General features: G+C 44.9%; 1 protein-coding gene across 1 annotated transcript in view; it reads left to right on the top strand.

The window, feature by feature from the left end:
- The first annotated feature begins 269 nt into the window (after positions 1-269).
- Positions 270-18,797, top strand: part of LOC144827838 (E3 ubiquitin-protein ligase TRIM11-like) — a 321,289-nt gene continuing 302,761 nt past the window's right edge. Inside the window, exon 1 of the mRNA XM_078686004.1 lies at positions 270-671. Within this exon, the coding sequence (XP_078542130.1) occupies positions 270-671 (402 nt within the window). The remainder of the gene's footprint in view (positions 672-18,797) is intronic.

Raw genomic sequence — 18,797 nt, 5'->3', positions numbered from 1 at the left:
CAGACAGAGGCAGGGCTCTGGGTACTGTACCAGACACAGGAATAACCCCTTCTGTAAACACTTCGCGACTGGGCCCCGAACAGCTCTCTCTGCTTTTCTCTGCATGTTGGTAGTCCGCCCCTACAAGTGCTGGCTGTAGTTTGTCTGGTTTTACTACATTCCACGTATGCGCGGTGACACTGCTCTACAGTTTATCCGGTTTTACCACATCAGGCCGGTCACACACAATGCACCTTTTAGAGTAAAAGTGAACGGAGCTCGGCACAGCCATGGCGGCCGCAGACCCCCGGGTCAGACTCCAGATAGAAGCCACCTGCTCCATCTGCAGGGAGCTCTACACTGACCCCGTGACCCTGGACTGCGGACACAACTTCTGTCTCTCCTGCTTTAACACATTCAAGGGTAAAGAGGACCTGGAGGTAGTCTGCCCGGAATGCAGGGAGCACTTTGACCCAGAAAAGGAAATGAAACCGAATAAGAGATTATCAAACATGGTGGAGATGGTGAAGGAGCTGCAGATAGCGCCTGGAAGCCTTTGTGAGGAGCACGGGGAGCGGCTGCAGCTCTTCTGTGATAACGACTGTGAACTCCTGTGTGTGGACTGTTGGCAGTCCCCGGCACACAGAGCGCACCGTGTGATCCCCATGAAGGAAGCCGAGCAGGAGTACAAGGTAAGAAAGAGGAGGGGGGGGGGGGGGGGCGTTAGATCTTCTGTGTTGTCGATGGTGAACTCCTGTGTGTGTTGTATAAACGGTCCGGGACACAGAGCGCACCGTGTGATCCCCGTGAAGGAAGCTGAGCAGGAGCACAAGGTAAGAGGGGCTGGAGGCAGCGCCAGGAAACCTCGTCGTGGGGGGGATGGGGGGCATTGTGTGCTAATAGAAAAATCGTAAAGTTGTGCTATTGTTTTCACACTTGCACAGTCAAACGTATTTTGAATGCACTGCTGTTTTTTTCATCCCGCAGTGTACATCGCACAATTTGACTCAACCATCTTAAAAAGTGTAGCCATGTTCTGAAGTTGACAAAATTAGTGAAGTCAGACTTTTACTCAAGAACCTTGTGTCAGACACCCAGGGTCCTTCGGCATGTACTTCCAGCAGCAGCACCAGCAGCAGTCTGTCACTTGACAAGGCGGTGATATGCTGTAGCTTCATCACACAGTTCTATGGAGCAACTAGAACTGTAACATTCTGAGTAACGATATAAGTGATGAACTTTTGACAACATTTTATTGGATTAATAGCGATTTAATCTATATAGCATTTCGTGTGGAGCATGCTGAAGTAAATGAGCAACGAGCATGCCACCAGAATCTTTTTAATTTTGTGTCACCACATTGGAAATTATCTGGCATTGAAATAGAAATGTTATTTCTCAAAGTTGTGTTTTTACAACAAACCAGCTTTTTTCAGTTTACTGAATCCCTTGGTTTATCATATATCTTGAAGCCCCAAAACCTCACGAAATGTTGCCATTCAATCAATCAAAAGAGTGAGAATTGAGGAGCACTCATAAATATAACCACAATGTAATCTGAATTTAATCCAAAGGTGCTACTCTACAGATTTGTGTTTGGCTGACACAAACTGGGGCTATACTCATGAAGGCAAGCAGGGAAACCTGCTTGTAGAGTGCACTGTTCCTGTGGGGAAAAGAAACCCTTTCCCAATGCTACAACAACATATTACTAGTAATCAGTACTGTACACAAATGTTCACATACAAATTTAGTGTTTTATTCTAGCATATCTGTATGACATATCTTATATTCTTTCAAAATATCTTTTTGTACAAACAATAAATGAAAATTGGTCTTTTCACAGTTCATAAGTTGAAGACCATATGTTTTGCTGACTCGTCTCTTGGTCGGATGTGGAAACAGGATTATTAATCACTCATAAAACTGTTGATTCATTTTTCACACGACATGGTGCCCAATGCATTTCGGGACCAGGAGGTACCCTTCATCAGGGGAAAATCCTAAAATATATACAAACAATCGATCAATGTAAGATTAAGGTGCAGAATAATATAACAGAAGTTAACAATCAAATGGTAGTTCACAGACACTTCAATTATTTTCCCCTGATGAAGGGCACCAAACCTCCAAGGACTGGACCCAACTACCTCCGCTGCATATTCCTCATTACCCGCTCCGCACGCAAACACACCGTCGAGCTCTGGGATCTGCTCAACAATTCCGCCCCAGACGTGGCCTTCCTGACCGAGACTTGGTGGAACGACTCCTTGGTGCCTGACATCGCCATAGCCATCCCAGACGACTACAAGATCACCCGCAGGGATCGCGCCAACGGAATCGGACGAGGAATAGCCATCATCCACAAGTCCACCCTCATGGTTGCCACCCAAGCAGACGACACCCTCAAAACCGCCGAACACCTGCACTTCCGGATACACACCGACACTAACACCACCCTCAGAGGAACACTCATCTACAGACCCCCCGGACCCCGGGCTCAGTTCAGAGACTCCAAACGCCAACCTTACCAGCACCCACACACTCGCCTCCATGGACTACATCCTCCTCGGGGACCTGAACTTCCCCCTCGAGAACAACAATGACGCCAACTCTGCCACCCTGATTGACAACCTCGCCAACCTCGGCCTTAGACAACTCGTCACCACACCACCCACGCAGACGGACACAAGCTGGACCCCTTCTTCTCCACAGGCTCCCACGTCGCCTTCGACCACACCACTGAACTCCACTGGACCGACCACCACTGCATTCATTTCACCTCCAAGAAACCAACCACTCACCAGCACACCCAACAGCTGCCTCGCCGTTGATGGAGCAAAGTCACCGAAGACCAGCTGATCACCACCTTCGTCCATAACCCACTCACTGACCCCACCAACTCAGACGCCGCATCCCGCAACCTCAGACAGTAGATCGACGACTGCACCAACACCCTCGCCCCGCTCAAAAAACCCTCCAACAGCCACGCCAGCAAGAGAGTCACCTGGTTCACCGACGAGCTCCAGACCGCCAAACGCGGATGCCAGAAACTGGAGAAGATATGGCTCCACAAACGCACACCGGACAACCACACAGCCCACAAGGACGCTACCCGCAGACATCACCACCTCATCAGATTAGCCAAGAGATCCTCCTTCAAAGACCGCTTGGATAACAAAGCACACAACAGCAAAGAGCTCTTCAGCATCGTCAAGGAACTCTCCAACCCCATCGCCAACGCCAACGACATCCGGCCCTCACAAGAACTGTGCGACTCACTAGCCATCTTCTTCCACCACAAGATTGCTGACATCCACGACAGCATCAACACCACGACCGCCCCGAATACGCCAGACTCCACCTCCCCTGTGAACACCACCATCGCCAACCGCCTGACCTCCTGGTCCAACGTCAACGACAATGAGACACGCAAGGTCATGAACTCCATGCACGCAGGACCTCCGTCAGACCCGTGCCCACACCACGTATTAAACAAAGCAGATGCAGCCATCGCACCCCAGCTACAGAAGGTCATCAAAATCTCCTTCGAAACAGCAACATTCCCGGAAAGCTGAAAGCACGCCGAAATCAACGCCCTCCTCAAGAAGCCCAAAGAGGAGCCCAAGGACCTCAAGAACCTCCGGCCCATCTCCCTGCTCCCGTTCCTGCAAAGGTCCTCGAGAAAATCGTCAACATGCAATTGGCCCACCACCTGGAAGACAACAACATCTTGGACCCGTCCCAGTCCGGATTCAGACATAACCACAGCACTGAGACAGCCCTCATCGCCGCCACAGATGACTTCAGGCGCCAACTAGACAATGGCGAAACATCAGCCTTCATCCTCCTGGTCCTGTCAGCTGCCTTGGACACGGTCTGCCAACGCACTCTAAAGACACGCCTCCTAGAAGCCGGAATGCAAGAGAAGGCCCTTGAATGGACCACATCCTTCCTCTCCGGCAGAACCCAGAGCATCCGCCTCCCACCCTTCTGATCCAAAGCCACCAACATCATTTGCGGTGCCCCCCAGGGCTCATCCCTCAGCCCGACGCTGTTCAATGTCTACATAGCCCCCCTCACACAAGTGGCCCACCATCACAACCTCAACATTATCTCCTACACCAATGACACCCAGTTCATCCTCTCCCTCACCAAGGACCCACACACCACCAAAACCAACCTCCACGAGGGAATGAAGGCCGTGGCCATCTGGGTGAGGAGCAGCCGTCTGAAGCAGAACTCGGACAAGACGGAGGTCCTCATCCTCGGAACCACCCCCACAGCCTGGGATGACTCCTGGTGGCCGACCACACTGGGAACAGCACCAACACCCACTGACCATGCATGCATCCTAGGATTCATCCTTGACTCCTCCCTCTCCATGTCTAAGCAGGTCAACGCCATCTCCTCCTCCTGCTACAGCACCCTCCGCGTGCTCCACAGGATCAACAAGTGGATCCCGACCGAAACAAGAAGAACGGTGACACAGGCGCTAGTGTGCAGCAGACTCGACTACGGCAATGCACTCTATGCAAGAATCCCAGCCAAACACCTACAACAACTACAACACATCCGAAACGCCTCCGCCTAACTGATCGTGAATGTCCTCCACCACAGCCACATCACCCCCACCTGAGAGACCTACACTGGCTCCCCGTCGACAAGAGGATCACCATCAAGCTCCTCACCCACGCACACAAAGCATTCCACAACGCCGGACCAGCCTACCTGAACAGCAGACTCAGCTTCCACACCCCCACCTGCCAGCTCTGCTCTGCCAACCTCGCCCTCTCCGCTGACCCTCGCATCCTACAAATGACCTCCGGCGGCAGATCCTTCTCCTACCGTGCTGCCAAGACCTGGAACACCCTCCCTACCCACATACCCGCAGACCCAGGACCTACTCCCCTTCAGAAGACTCCTCAAGACCTGGCTCTTCGAACAGTAGCAGCACTTCCCCCTCCCCTCAGCGCCTTGAGATCCTCATGGGTAAGTAGCGTGCTTTACAAGTACTCTGATTGATTAATTGATTTGTAGAGCACTGCTTATCACCTGTGAAGGTTTCCAGGCGCTAGGTGTGGGGCTGCTGGGAATTGTCAGTCGAACTTCCAGGTTCTTAGGTCATCTCCGAACTTCTGTAGGCTGGATGCAGTCCAAAGGTCCAGTAGAAGGCCATACCAGGTCTTGGCGGCCAGGTAGGAGAAGGTACAAATGCCGCCTCTGCTTTTGTAGAAGGAGGGCATGAGGGAGAGGGAGGCAGGGCATAGTTGTCTGCTGGTTTGGTGGAATTTCAGTCTGTGGTTGGGGTAGGCTTGTCCTTTCTTGTGCAGGGCCTAGTAGGTGTGGGTCAGTAGTTTGAACTGGCTCCTTTTTTGGACCCGAAGCCAGTTGAGATCTGTGAGGTGGGACGTGATGTAGACTCTTCTCTGGAGGTCAAGAATGTGCCTTACTGCTGCGTTTTAGATGGTTTGCAGTCTGCTTAGAAGTTGTGAGATGATGCCCACGTAGAGGGACTTTCCGTAGTCCAGGCGATTGGTGATGAGGAATTGGGAGACTGTGCAACTGGTGTTGATAGGGAGCTATTTGTATATTTTCTGGAGCATGCAGAGGGTGGGGTAGCAGGTTGAACAGACAGTGTTTATCTGTTTCTTAATGGTGAGCTTGTTGTAGAGTATGATGTAGAGAATTCTGGAGTGGTCATTTGGAGTGGGAGACGGGCCAAGTCCTGCTTGCCACCAGGAGTCATCCCATGTGGAGGTAATGCTCCTGAAGATGAGCCATTAACCTATTCTGCCTTACTTCTACCATGCCATCACGCTTTTCTGCCATCACCCTCACCCTCCACTGTTTTCACCCGTCTTTGCCATTGACATGTTCTTTGATCACTCTAACCCTCAGTCTCCTCATCTGCTGTCACCTTTCTCAGCCTCTTTTACCATACAATCCCTCCTACTCTCCCATAACGCTCCAATTATCAGTCTCCATTATCAGTCTCCTCTGACATCAGACTCGCCTCGTCATCTCCCTACTGTCAAAAGTCTCCTCTGTCAGCCAACTCACATTCCCATCATAACCTCACCCAATATTCCATCAACCTCAACTACCACTACTCCATCCTCTGCCATCACCCTACTGCAACTAGCCCATTCTCCTCTGCCATCACACCTTTTTGCCCCTACCCTCATCCTCATCTGTCACAGCCCTCTTTCATCACACCCACTGCCCTCACCCTCATCCTCATCTGTCACAGCCCTCTTTCATCACACCCCCTGCCCTCACCCTCATCCTTATCGGTCACAGCCCTCTTTCATCACACCCACTGCCCTCACCCTCATCCTTAACTGTCACAGCCCTCTTTCATCACACCCACTGCCCTCACCCTCATCCTCATCTGTCACAGCCCTCTTTCATCACACCCAGTGCCATCACCCTCATCTTTATCCATCACAGCCCTCTTTCATCAGGCCCACTGCCATTACCATCACCCTTATCTGTCACTTCACTGCCATTACCAACATTCTTATCTGTTCAACCCTCTTCTGAATGAATTTTTGTTGGCTTTATAACACTACTAACCAGTGCTAAAGTGCTTGTGACATGATGACATTGGATTGTACGAAATATGCATATTTAATTTATCTACAAGTCCCTAGTAAAGTGCACTATCTGTGCTAAGGGCCTCTAAATTAAATGCTACTAGTCTGTTTGCAGCACTGACTGTGCCACCCCGTTAAGTAGCCCCCTAATCATTTATCAGGCCTGCCACTCCAGAGCATGTGTGGGCAGTTACACTTCCATATCAACCTGAAAAAGTAAAACATATGCATGCCTAAACCATCTCTTTTCTTACATGTAATTCACCCCAGGGTAGGACCTGGACAACCCAGAGGGCAAAGTGCAATATATATATAAAGGTAAGCAATGTTCATTTAACACTTACATGCCCTGGCAGTGAAACACTCACAAAGTAATTTTTGCCTACTTCAAGTCCTATCTACCTGATAAAATAACATTGGAGTACATTATTATCACTTATAAGTGTAATTCACAATTTGGCAGAAATGGACTTTTCGAGTTTGGTGTCTCTGGAATCACAATTTAACATTACAACTTAGGGTGAAATCAGATTTTAAATTGCTATTATTAATATGCCACTTTTTGAAAGTTTGTAAATCTATGGAGATAGGTCCTTCAGGGTGTGGAGTAGGCTGGACCTTATTTTATCACAAAAAACAAAATTGCCTTCTCCACCTTTATTCAGAATTTACTTCAAAATTCAAACTATACTTTATTTAGTTTGATAAGGTATTTTTATTTATACCAACCATTTTTATATTTTGAATCATTTTTTGAAATTCATAAATGCAAAACAAGACCACTGTTCATTACACTATACATTATCATTAGAAATATACATGTAACAAGGAAAACAAATAAAAAATAATTAATCAATATCATACATTCATCCCAAACAGAAATAATTCTAAACTAAACAACACATTATGTACACTTCAAATGTCAACAAATGAATAGACAAAGTGAGACAGTGAGGAGTTCAATCAATGAAAACAATTTATCTACACATCAAGTATTATTCATTAATACTGCGATAGATTTTTTACTCCTCGCTGTTTGACGACGCGTTTCAATCCCGGGGAACCAGTTCCCAGAATATCATCAGGGCTTTGTCATTATCTATATGGATTGTAAAAAACAATACATTTTTATTTACAAAAAATTGGGATACTTTTCAATTAAAGTTGCACTGGTTGACGGTATCTGCCAATGTGCAGACTACCTACCATAATATTATAAACAGAAGAGCGTTGTAGGGAACCTTCCTTAATTTACAAAACTGGCGTGGATTTCTTCTTGTAATTATTCAGTCTTTTGTTTGGATCGAGCAGTCCTGCTTCGATCTATTCTGCCAATCACTAACCTGCCCAAGAGATCATAGGGAGCTACCGTTATTTATTTAAAATAAGGCGGTAATTAACGAAAAAGGGGCCTTTTTTAGCTAGCACATACCTCGTGGGTGTATTCTGCCAAAATTCAGCAAGATTTTATTGATTCCTCAATGGACAGCTTGTCTGTTATTTTCGGCGTTCACCATCGCCGGGTGCTGTCTAAAAGAGTCAAAGTTGCAAGGCTTGTTTCAGCAAAACGTGGCGTTCGCTATTTTGTTGCTCCGTATACTGTTTGTTTATACAAAACGTGGGGCATAAATGAAACTGCTTGTTCGTCCTTTGTAAACAGATTGTGTAAACAGATCGCCACGTTTGGATTGTTTTCATTAATTGAACTCTTCACTGTCTCACTTTGTCTATTAAGTTTTTGACATTTGAAGTGTACATAATGTGTTGTTTAGTTTAGAATTATTTCTGTTTGGGATGAATGTATGATATTGATTAATTGATTTTGATTTGTTTTCCTTGTTACATGTATATTTCTAATGATAATGTATATTGTTGTAAAAAAACTAAAGTACAGTGGTCTTGTTTTGCATTTATGAATTTCTAAAAAACATTCAAAATATAAAAATGGTTGGTATAAATAAAAATACCTTATCAAACTGAATGAAGTATAGTTTGAATTTTGAAGTAAATTCTGAATAAGGGTGGAGAAGCCAATTTCGTTGTTTGTGACTTTTTGAAAGTTGACATTTTCTTTAGCCATCTGGTGCCTGCTGCCATGACGTCAATGAAGCAGTAATCAGCACTCAAACTCATTTGCATCTTGGCACTGACGCATCACTGCATAAAGGATATCGATGCATCTTCTCAACTGTGGATCCTACCGTCCCCCAATGAACAACCGACTGGCCAGTAGGGCACGGTAGCATCAGTGTGGGCATTCTACATTGGTATATGTATGAATATAGAAGGCGCCCACCCTGAACAGACCATGAGGCAGAAGCATGATGGCATGATAAACTCAGCAGTGCGGAAGGGTCATAGCACACACGTATGTCCTCTGTTATGACCTTATGGTATTTTTACCCAAACTTAGGACAGCATCTGAATAAAGGATACTTTGTGGTCAATTCTAAGTAATTTTTTTAAAAATGGAACTGGATTCTACTATTTTATCCAGAGAAAATATGTGATTTTTAAGAAGTCCTTCAGGTCAGCCCCTCCTGAGGTTGAGTCCACCCTTGTAGTACCATCTCACCAGGGTGGGATGAGATGGCAAATGATGAAGTCTGTCACCTTACATGAGTGAGCCTATCCCGTCCAGTTCTTGGAAATGCCCACTTTTCACAGCAGGGATATTAGCTTTATGTAGGTAGGTTTTGAGAACTAGGCCTAGGAAGAGTTTTTTTCCCTAAGCACATCTAAAGGTTGTCACAACAGTTTTGTGTTTAGAGCCTATAAGGGACCGATCAGCAGTTCTATGTCTGGAGATTGAACCAGTTGCATTCCCAGGCATATATCAAGGGCACACTCGAAAGTGCACAGCATACAGCGGGAAACGTGCTGGCCACAGTGTAGCCAGAGAGGTGAAAGGACAAGTATCAGTGCTCATTGAGTACCTGAAGTAAGGGTTGCGCCAAAGGACTATATAATTTGTTCGAAACACAGGAGTATGTGTGGTGGTGGCAATCCCATAAGGCCTTGAGATGGGACAACCATTGTGGAGCAGAAAAAATAAAGAAAACCACAGTCCAACAACAAGGAACAGGACAAGCGCTAAGCCTCCAAAAACTTGTGTACATACCCCTGTCCTAGTTCTTCATATCTGCCCACTTGATTGTGCTGTAAGCAGTCCCGGAAGTGAAAAGTTGAAATTGGTTGTGAATTTAAACCGTGGATTATCAATCAGCGGAAGGTATTTCTGCAACATTGAATGGTAATTTTTCTAACTTCTCTGTGTGTGCGTCCTTCTTTGCCATGATGGTTTCTTGTTTTGTAGGGGTTTGAGGTAAAAATAAGTTAGTGGCATTAACATGTTTAAATGGAACTTGACCAGCATGTAGAGTCCAAGTTAGCAAAATGAATGATCTAAGCTGCAACTACCCATGTTGTAAGGAAGACTTGTCACTTTGTATGATGTCAATTGCAGATAAAACACTATTACCAAGAGAGTATATCCTGGTGGACCAAGTAGTCATACCATTGCCAACTACTGCCAGTGCCCTTTCTAAATTTGCTCTGCCAATTTCATGCAGTCGCTTAGCAGCTCCCTGCTGTGAACGCGCCCACACTTCATTATATGTAGCATACAGAAAATGCTTTAAACATCTTTGAGGACCCAACAAAAAGTCCTATCGTCCCATGTCATCAGTCAGAAGTAACAAGTGTTGCTTCAACTGAGACAACATGGAATTTTTAAGCCAGTCAAAGCACAACTTCCAAACCCTGTATGTTGTTACCACCCCTGAGTGTTGTGTCTGCACCTAATGTGGTTTGAGCCTATTGATCCTAAACCCTTTGGTGTTGCCAAGAAAACATACCTGACATTCGTTAATGTCTAACAGCCAAAGTAATCATTCCACCTGATTGGTACATGAAGAATTGTATGTGCCATTTTGAAGCATGTTGTCTAGTGTTTCATCGCTGCAATTTGTGAACAGTTGCCAGTTTGCATATCATGCAAATGTGGGAATGTTTGGTGCTTCTAATTCTTTTCTCTTGGCCAAAACAAGACGGGATTTTTGCTGCACAGTCTTTTCTGTGAAATCAGTTGGCATGCTTTAAATTAAGCCTTGTTTCCCTGAACCTGCTAATCTCTAGTTTATGATATAGATTTTAAATATACGTTGTCTAATCAAAAGTCAAACCCTTGTATCAACAACTGGGAAAGAAAAGATGCAGAGGAAATCAACTTTGTATCAGTGAGCATAGTTTTCCTTGCCTTTGCAGGTGAAAGTTTATTGTAATAAGATTCTGATTCTGAGTCTGAGTCTGACTCTGAGTAAGCTGGATGTTAAACAGAAAAATATGTAAACACCTATTCAATTGTTTTGGAGCTACCCTGTGGTGGTGTTAATGTTTGTGAATACAATGTCAAAGTACATCATGATATATGCACTCATAGCAAAGGCAATAAATTTATGTACGCCATAACCTATGTATGCATACCAATGTTAATATTAGCAAAGACCATGTAGATGTACACCATAATCAATGCACGCATAACAATGTAAATATCAGTAAAGACTATTTTGATGTACGCTAAAACAACTGTATACATACTAATGAAAATGACATGAAATATAATATCGAAAACCGTCAGGTTATTTGTACACACAATAATTAACTTGAATCATTGCTGTCAAACTGACCAAAGATGACCTCCCCATCAACTCTGAGTCAGGGATATGTGGTCAGACAGGCGCTGTGAACCAAACCCAGGCCTACTGATTGATAGGTCACAGGTGGGGTTGCACTTAGCTCAAAGACAAACGCACGCATAGGAAAACCAAGATCGATCCAACAGATAGGCAGCTATACCACAAGAGGTTCAAGGAAATTGGCACGTATGCCCATGTGATGGAGTTTCTCGACAAAGCTGCTGCCACATGTTATTATTTTGTATATTCTATTCTCATCTTAGGAAATTTTATTTAAAACCATTTTTCCTACACTATACTATAAGATCTACTACAGATGCCATGAATTTACTCTATAGATTGGGCGACCCACAATTGTGTTTTTATTTAGCTACATTTCTTCTGAAACCTATTAGTATTAGGAAATCTATGATCATCGACACTTGACCGTATGTTTATAAGGATACTATGTAATTATACGCATTTGCACTTTCGAATCATGATAACATATGTCCAAGTAAACGCTTGGGCCCTTATGTGAAATATGCACTTGCACTTTTGAATCTGAATCATTATGTTTACGAACTTTGATGTATTTGCACTTTCAATCCCACTGTTTTCTCACTCTTTTGATTTAACGCAGATTGTTTTAATGACTGTATTACTTATATGGTTGATATATTTAACTGATAAAAGCTTCAAATCGAATCCTCCCCAAAGGCCTGCATTCTCAAAATACCACAAATTCAAATGCCACATGTAGTTAGGAACCTTTAGCCAATCAATGCATACCACACCTAGTGATCATACTCTTCCCACACCGGACATCTGAACACATACACACTGGCCCACACTAGCTCTCCAAAAAGTTGAGAACCACTTTCTTCCCCGTATCAGAAGTTTGGATTTATGATTTATGCTTAGACATTGGTCAACATGCTGTACAAGAATGGAAGAATGTCAAATTGGTTTATTCTACACCACAAACTGTATATATATGCGGCCAAAACTTCTGTAAATTGAGATGGTCTTCAGACATGATTCTGTCTATACTCTTGCGGCCTCTGCGTTTAATTAAACCAACTTGCTTCTGTTTTGCCAAACGCCTCTTGTCTTTTCAGTAAATTCATATCCGAGGAACAGTGGGGTAGGGCAGTGTTCCAATTGTGTGTAATCAGATACTGCTCGCGGAGTACTTGCTTTATGCAAAAAATGGTAATCATGATGTTGAAAACAGACCATTTGATCATAACTGGAACTACCATCATACATTTCTTCAGAATTAAAAAGAGTAGAATGCTCCAGATTATCTAGCATTTAATGCACTGAATCACTGTCCCAATCATCAAAGATAGTACTCGGAATGATAATATCATGTAACGAAATTCTAAATACGTATGAAATTTGAAGAGTTTCAGTCGGTACAAATATATGATACCTTATCCCAAAAAATACCATCAGGAACCGGAACAACAGAAATGTTCACCGGGGAAAGGTCTTGTTGCGCTTTGTGTGATGAAAGCAACGGCAAAGCATTCAGGGAGATAGTATCCTTTTAGAAGCAAGAAAAGGACTGTCACAAAACAATTCCAAAGGTAGAGGAAAAGTAATGAAATAGTGATGTATATCCATGGAGTGATAAATTATGAATTTTTCAGCCAAAAATTAAAATTCACACAGTCTACCTTTGGACGGTAGAGGTGGGTCAGACGAATCCGAAGAGAACTCATCAAAGCCAATGAAATAGCTAGAAGCTGTTCAATATATTTAGGCAGCTCTGATAGCCATGTGGAACTCTGATGGTGGTATGTTTTGGTGAATACCATCTTTGTCTGTTTGCAGAAGTGAAATCCGTGTTTCCATACATGTTGATTGTATGACATTTGTTAGTGTAAGAGGAAGTAGTGATATTTCAGTGTCACCTGTCCCCAGCCAGGGAGAAGAAGCTTAATCACTGATCAAAGCTTCCAATAGGATAGTGAGAGGAGACAGGTAACTCTTGGTTTACTGTGTAGAACTGGCCATATGATGTTTTATTTATTTATTTTGGAATTTTATAAAGCGCATGGCATTGAGCACACCGGCGTGTCCCCGCGCTAGGAGAGAAAAGTGAGAGAGACATGACAGGGAGTCTATACCAAGGCTGAGCGGAAAAGATATGTTTTCAGAGCTCTACGGAATTTTACTTCGGAGGGTTCGAGACGTAACTCTCTCTGAAGCGTATTCCAGCTCTTCGCCGCCAGTAACCTGAAAGATCTGCCACCCATTCGGGCTTTCTGAATTTTTGGGACAGCGAGTAGCCCGGTGTCAGAGGATCTAAGCCTGCGTCCAGGACTGTAGGGGGTGACGAGGGTAGATAGGGGGTTAGGTGCTTTGCCATTGATACGATGACATACACATAGTGCTTTAAAAGTTATCCTCTCTTTCACCAGAAGCCAATGGAGGGTTTTTAGAGCCGCTCTAGAAGCAGTTCTTCTTGGGAGCCTTAGCACCAGCCGTGCTGGAGGCGGTTGAGGCTTTTAGCTGTTATTCCCAGATAGAGAAGATTGGAATAATCCAATCTTGATGTAACCAAGGGGTGCACAAGAGTCTGTCTGGCATCGAACGGAAGTAGATCCAGGATCTTACGTAGACTCTTGAGGATCCCAAAGCACATCCCGGTTACCCGGTCTATCTGGGGAGCAAATGTGAGGGCAGAGTCAAACATAACCCCGAGATTTTTTGCCTGTTGACAAGGCACTGGGGTAGATCCTAGGCAGGCCGGCCACCATGCCGACGACCACACACTCGGACCACCCCCTATCACGAGCACTTCGGTTTTGGACCCATTCAGCTTCAGGCAGTTGTCAGACATGTGATTTGTGAGATGTGGTTTGATGAGATCTATTTTACACTTATCTCTTGTGTTTCGTGCCAGCACGGGGCAGCAGAATTACAGTTCTAGTGCCTTCAACAGCCAGGACAGCTACGGGCAATCTAAAGGATGGCCCAAATTACTTCTTGTCCACTATTGTCTCCTGGACCAGATACCTGATCTTTGGAATCCAACCAGGAGTTGCTGGAGCCTCCTTCACTTCAGCAGTGGCAGGTTGTTTCTACTGGACATTAGTCTGAGCTTCTCCGAAGTTGTTCAGTTCATGTAAAACATCCAAACTTTCACTGATATCAAAAGGTGTTTCTGCCGGCACTGTGCAGGAGCTGTTGAGGTCTTTAACCCACATCCTAACCATCCGAACAGGATCTCTTTGGAGATCTGACCACCCAGGGATTTTCTAGGCAGATTGCTGACAACTGTTAAAGACTGCTTTAAGTCATGGCTCTTTCTCTCCACTACCGTATTTCTCTCAGGTTAGAAGTGGGAGAAGTACCGCACATTCAAACCCAATTTTTCCATGGTGTCTCTGTAAGCCCTGGAGGCAAATGCCAGAACCTGGTTCAAATGGAATGCGGCTACTGCGTCTGTCCCGATGAAGACTTGGGTGATTGCTGTTGCCAAACCCATAGGAATCAAGAGCAGAAATGCACTGCTACCAAACTGCATTTCTAAGCCCCATCTGATTATAAAGGGGCTGCAGTGATCCAGATAAACACAAGCCAGAGGCTATTCAGATATCAATAGAGGTGCCTGTGGTGGACGCATCATATAGCTCCCAAATATAAATAGGATCTGCACATTTGTTTGACAACATAAACTAAGGGATTGGTGTCTAGACTGATTCCGGACAACCCCACCGGATATGTTAGTCTATAGACCAGCAAGCTCACAGTCCCACTATTAGCACCCAAACCTTACCAACGAGCGGATAGTTTCTGGCAACCGCTGAACATGACAAACCTTTACCCCTCATTGTGGAAACAGTACAGTACTTTTTGCACAGTTACTCATGCTCACTTAGTCTCAGAGAGACATACAGGATAAACGTTGGGGACGTTTTTAATACGTATTTATTGAACCAGCGGCATTCTAGTATAAAACATATTTGCTGTGAAAATCAATAGATAGAACCAAATGAAGAAATTACAAGCACCAAAAGAGTAAACAGTAGTTATATTTCCACCAGGTGCTAGAGCCATAAATTTATGCTAGCATTTATATAAAACTGTAATTTCTGCATACTGCTACGAAGCGGACCCTATTTAATTGTACCTAACTGTACCTAGCATGTATGTGGGTGTGGAGCATGTGTGTGGTGTAAAGCTAAATGGTGTGAAGCCAAGTATCCCTTAGGAAAGAGCCAACCCGATTACCTAATTGAAGAGAATGAAGGACCCCGTCTGGGTCACTCGCCCCGCAAGGGATATCAGACCACTGTGTGTCGAAGCTTCGGCATGCAGGACCCTAGTGTCAGTGTGGAAGCATTTCCGCTAGTTACCTAGTGAAGGTGTGATTCTGTTTTAAACCACAAAGGTAGTGTAGGAAGTTGGATATCTAACTAAATGGTTGCCCCCACTTTTTTCCTGTCATTTTGCTGGTTTTTGACTTAGTTGGACTGGGACCCTGCTAATCAGGGCCCCAGTCTATGTGCTTTCACTATAAAATGGATTCCATGTACTTTAGGTACATACCTGATTGGGTATTGGGTCACCTTTGTGAGCCCCTGTATAGTGTACCATAGGTACCCAGGGCATAGGTGCATCCAAGACCTACCCGGGGCTGCAGCATGTATTATGCCACCCCTGGCTGGCCCTCCAAACTGACACCACAGGTCTGTTCACACAGCCTGGGTAAGGTGGTGTAATCACCCCTTACTGGGATATAATATACCTACGTCCATATATACATATAGACACATATACACCTACAAGTCACTCCTATGGCAGGCCTTAACAATCCTGGAGGCAGAGTGCTTGGTTTTATGTTAGAGGGTGTCCTAGCATGAGCTGACCCCCTCTGCAGCTTTCGGAACCATCTCCTTATAGCTGTTCTATGATATTGCAGTGTAGTTCCTATATTCCCATTTGGCACTGCACACTGAAATAATAAATCCTGTACTTTAGACGTAGGACTGAGGTCGACTAGGTTTCTACCAAATCTATTAGATTTAATTGTGAGTGCCTGCTAGCTCAGAGGTCAGTAGAAACTTTCTCGAATTCACAAGAAGGGATTAGTTTCTGACAACCGCATAAACATGATGTTTCCCCAGGATAAAAAAAGTATCTCTTTCACGGAAATAATAGATGGCTATTTTACTCAGTCAATCGTGCAGGCTTCGTTTCACCAGAGGTGCTGAGAAAAAAGAGAGACAGCTGTTTTCAATAAAAAGTATTTATTGAACATTCTTCTTTCTCAAGCATAAGAAATGTACTGCTACAATCGTAATGCTGGTTATAAAGTACAAGGCATATAATACGGAAAGTATTATAAAGTAGTACTGTAAAAGCATGATATGGTTTCTAAGCCATAAATTGCCTAAAACATATAAAATACATACGGTGATAAAATAATAACTAAAAGTACTCAACTGGCGCCTCTAAAATACGCCTACCCCGGTGTACCTAACCTAAGTCAAGTACAGGGAAAGAAGTAAGTGAGGAGTAGCTTAAGTTTAGTATTTCTTTGCCAAGAGTCTGTCCAAGAATTCTCTAAGGGTCTAATCAGCTCCATACCTTGGTTTAGAATGAAGGATGTCTTGTATCTCTCTCTCAGGACTCGATTTCCCAGCAACCCGCAAGGGTAGCCTGGAAACACTGGAGCTGGATTTCTCGGAAAGAGAAAAGACAGCGTCTCTCAGTGTGTCTGCTGGAGGGTCGGCTTCCTTTGGCACTTGCTGCTGCAGGGCGTCAGGCAAGTAGTTTGTCGATCTGCTCCAAACTACCGTGTGTCTGTCTGGGCAAATCTAGGCATATTTATACTTTGAAGGTGCCGAGTTTGACGTGTGATTGGACTTAATAACATCATCATAGACTCAGTTCTTTGAAAACTCCATGATTTCCTAGATAAATTGGTATTCAGGGAAGGGGAAGTACCTAGCTGCTGAAGGCGGGTTTCTCTAAGAAATCATTATTGATTCTTGGAATTTAGTGGAAGTAGCCATGCCGTATTTGGGCTGCATAGGCTCAGTCTAAATATGGTAATGATTTCTCTACCTATATAAGGATCGGATAATCTATACCTATATAAGGGCATGAATCGGGAAAAATTACACTAGAATCCTAGATTCATTTACAACAATATAGCCATACCATATACTCTTAAGTGCATTATAATCCTCGCGGTTAAAGCTAACTTTGGTTTGGCTTTATCAACACATGTCGTGTAAGGTGTCAAACCCTTTGGAATGCTACCCCCCGCGGGGGTAGCATTCCACCTTTCTAGAGGGAGAAGACCTTGTAGTTACTGGTTTACACGGTTAAAGTTAAACAGAGCCCTGTTATCACAAAATGGATGCTGCTGCCACAGACACAAGTCTGACCTCCTGCTGCTGGATGAAACTCCGGCAGGGGAGGCTTGGACAATAGGATTCCTGTCCAGGGAGGTGCCAGCACCTCCACAGACAGGCTTTAGTGTATTTGGGTACAAGGTGCTCCATGCATAGTCCAGTTCAAACCGGTTGCTGGGGCGCCTATCCCCAGCTTTGGCACAAAACTGGACAAAGGGGAAGAGGTGTAACCACCCCCTCCCCAGGTCCACCCATAGGAGGGACCTTATGGGTAGTCTGGCCCCAAACTTAGTATAAGTATAGGAGCTGTGTCCCCAGGACTTTAGATTACCCTGGACAAAACTTTGATTCATAAATCCTGGACCTTCGATGTTCCATTTCGACTGGAAGATGGAAGACATCTCCCTTGTGGTCAAGGAGTGACCACCCTGTTCAAACAGGCACCAACAGCAACTTTGCCAGTCTGCATTTTTGAGGCTCCTGCCTGATCCCAAAGAAACTGCGAATCAGGACACAGAATTCCAGATTTCTCTGACCCTGACCTTGGCTCACAGCAAAGCTGAGACACGTGGCGGACATGAGAAACATGAGACTGGAACTCCTGGACATCCTGCATTTTTCTAACTGCATCGACTCCCGAGGTTTCTCACAATTGCGCATTGGGGTACTTGAAGCCCCAGCCCCGAGCACCATTTGCTCTGAAGCTCAGGCCCAAACACTCCACGAGTGTCCCATGGGCCCCACATTTGCATTTCAACATGACATGTCTTCACGGTTACTAGTCTGTTGACTAGTGAGCCCCTGTAAGACTAATTTTTACATCTAACTTGCTTTCCTGGTTGCTCCAGGTTTTCTCCAGCTTCTCTACAAAGGAGAAGCTCCACAGACCTTGCTGGACTGCAACAAAGCCTTTCTCGACATCCTGCGTGGGTTGCGGTTACCAAGGCCTGTTGGGTCCAATCTGGATACTGACACCGCAGTCAACTTGATCCATTGTAGGACAGCTCGACTCCAGTGCCTGGTCATCGTCAATGCCTCCTGGACCACGTGGCTGAAGAGACAAGCTTCACCGCTTTCACCAGAAAGCACCCAACATCGCCTGGCATCTTCCTGTTGCCATCCTAGTCACTGGCAAGTGACCCAAACTCTGTCTCCTCTGCTTT

Source organism: Lissotriton helveticus, chromosome 4_1, assembly GCF_964261635.1.
Source record: "Lissotriton helveticus chromosome 4_1, aLisHel1.1, whole genome shotgun sequence".
In the NCBI taxonomy this organism is placed as follows: Eukaryota; Metazoa; Chordata; class Amphibia; order Caudata; family Salamandridae; genus Lissotriton; species Lissotriton helveticus.
Note: the sequence above shows the minus strand (reverse complement) of the source record. Positions and strands in the feature narration are given on the sequence as shown.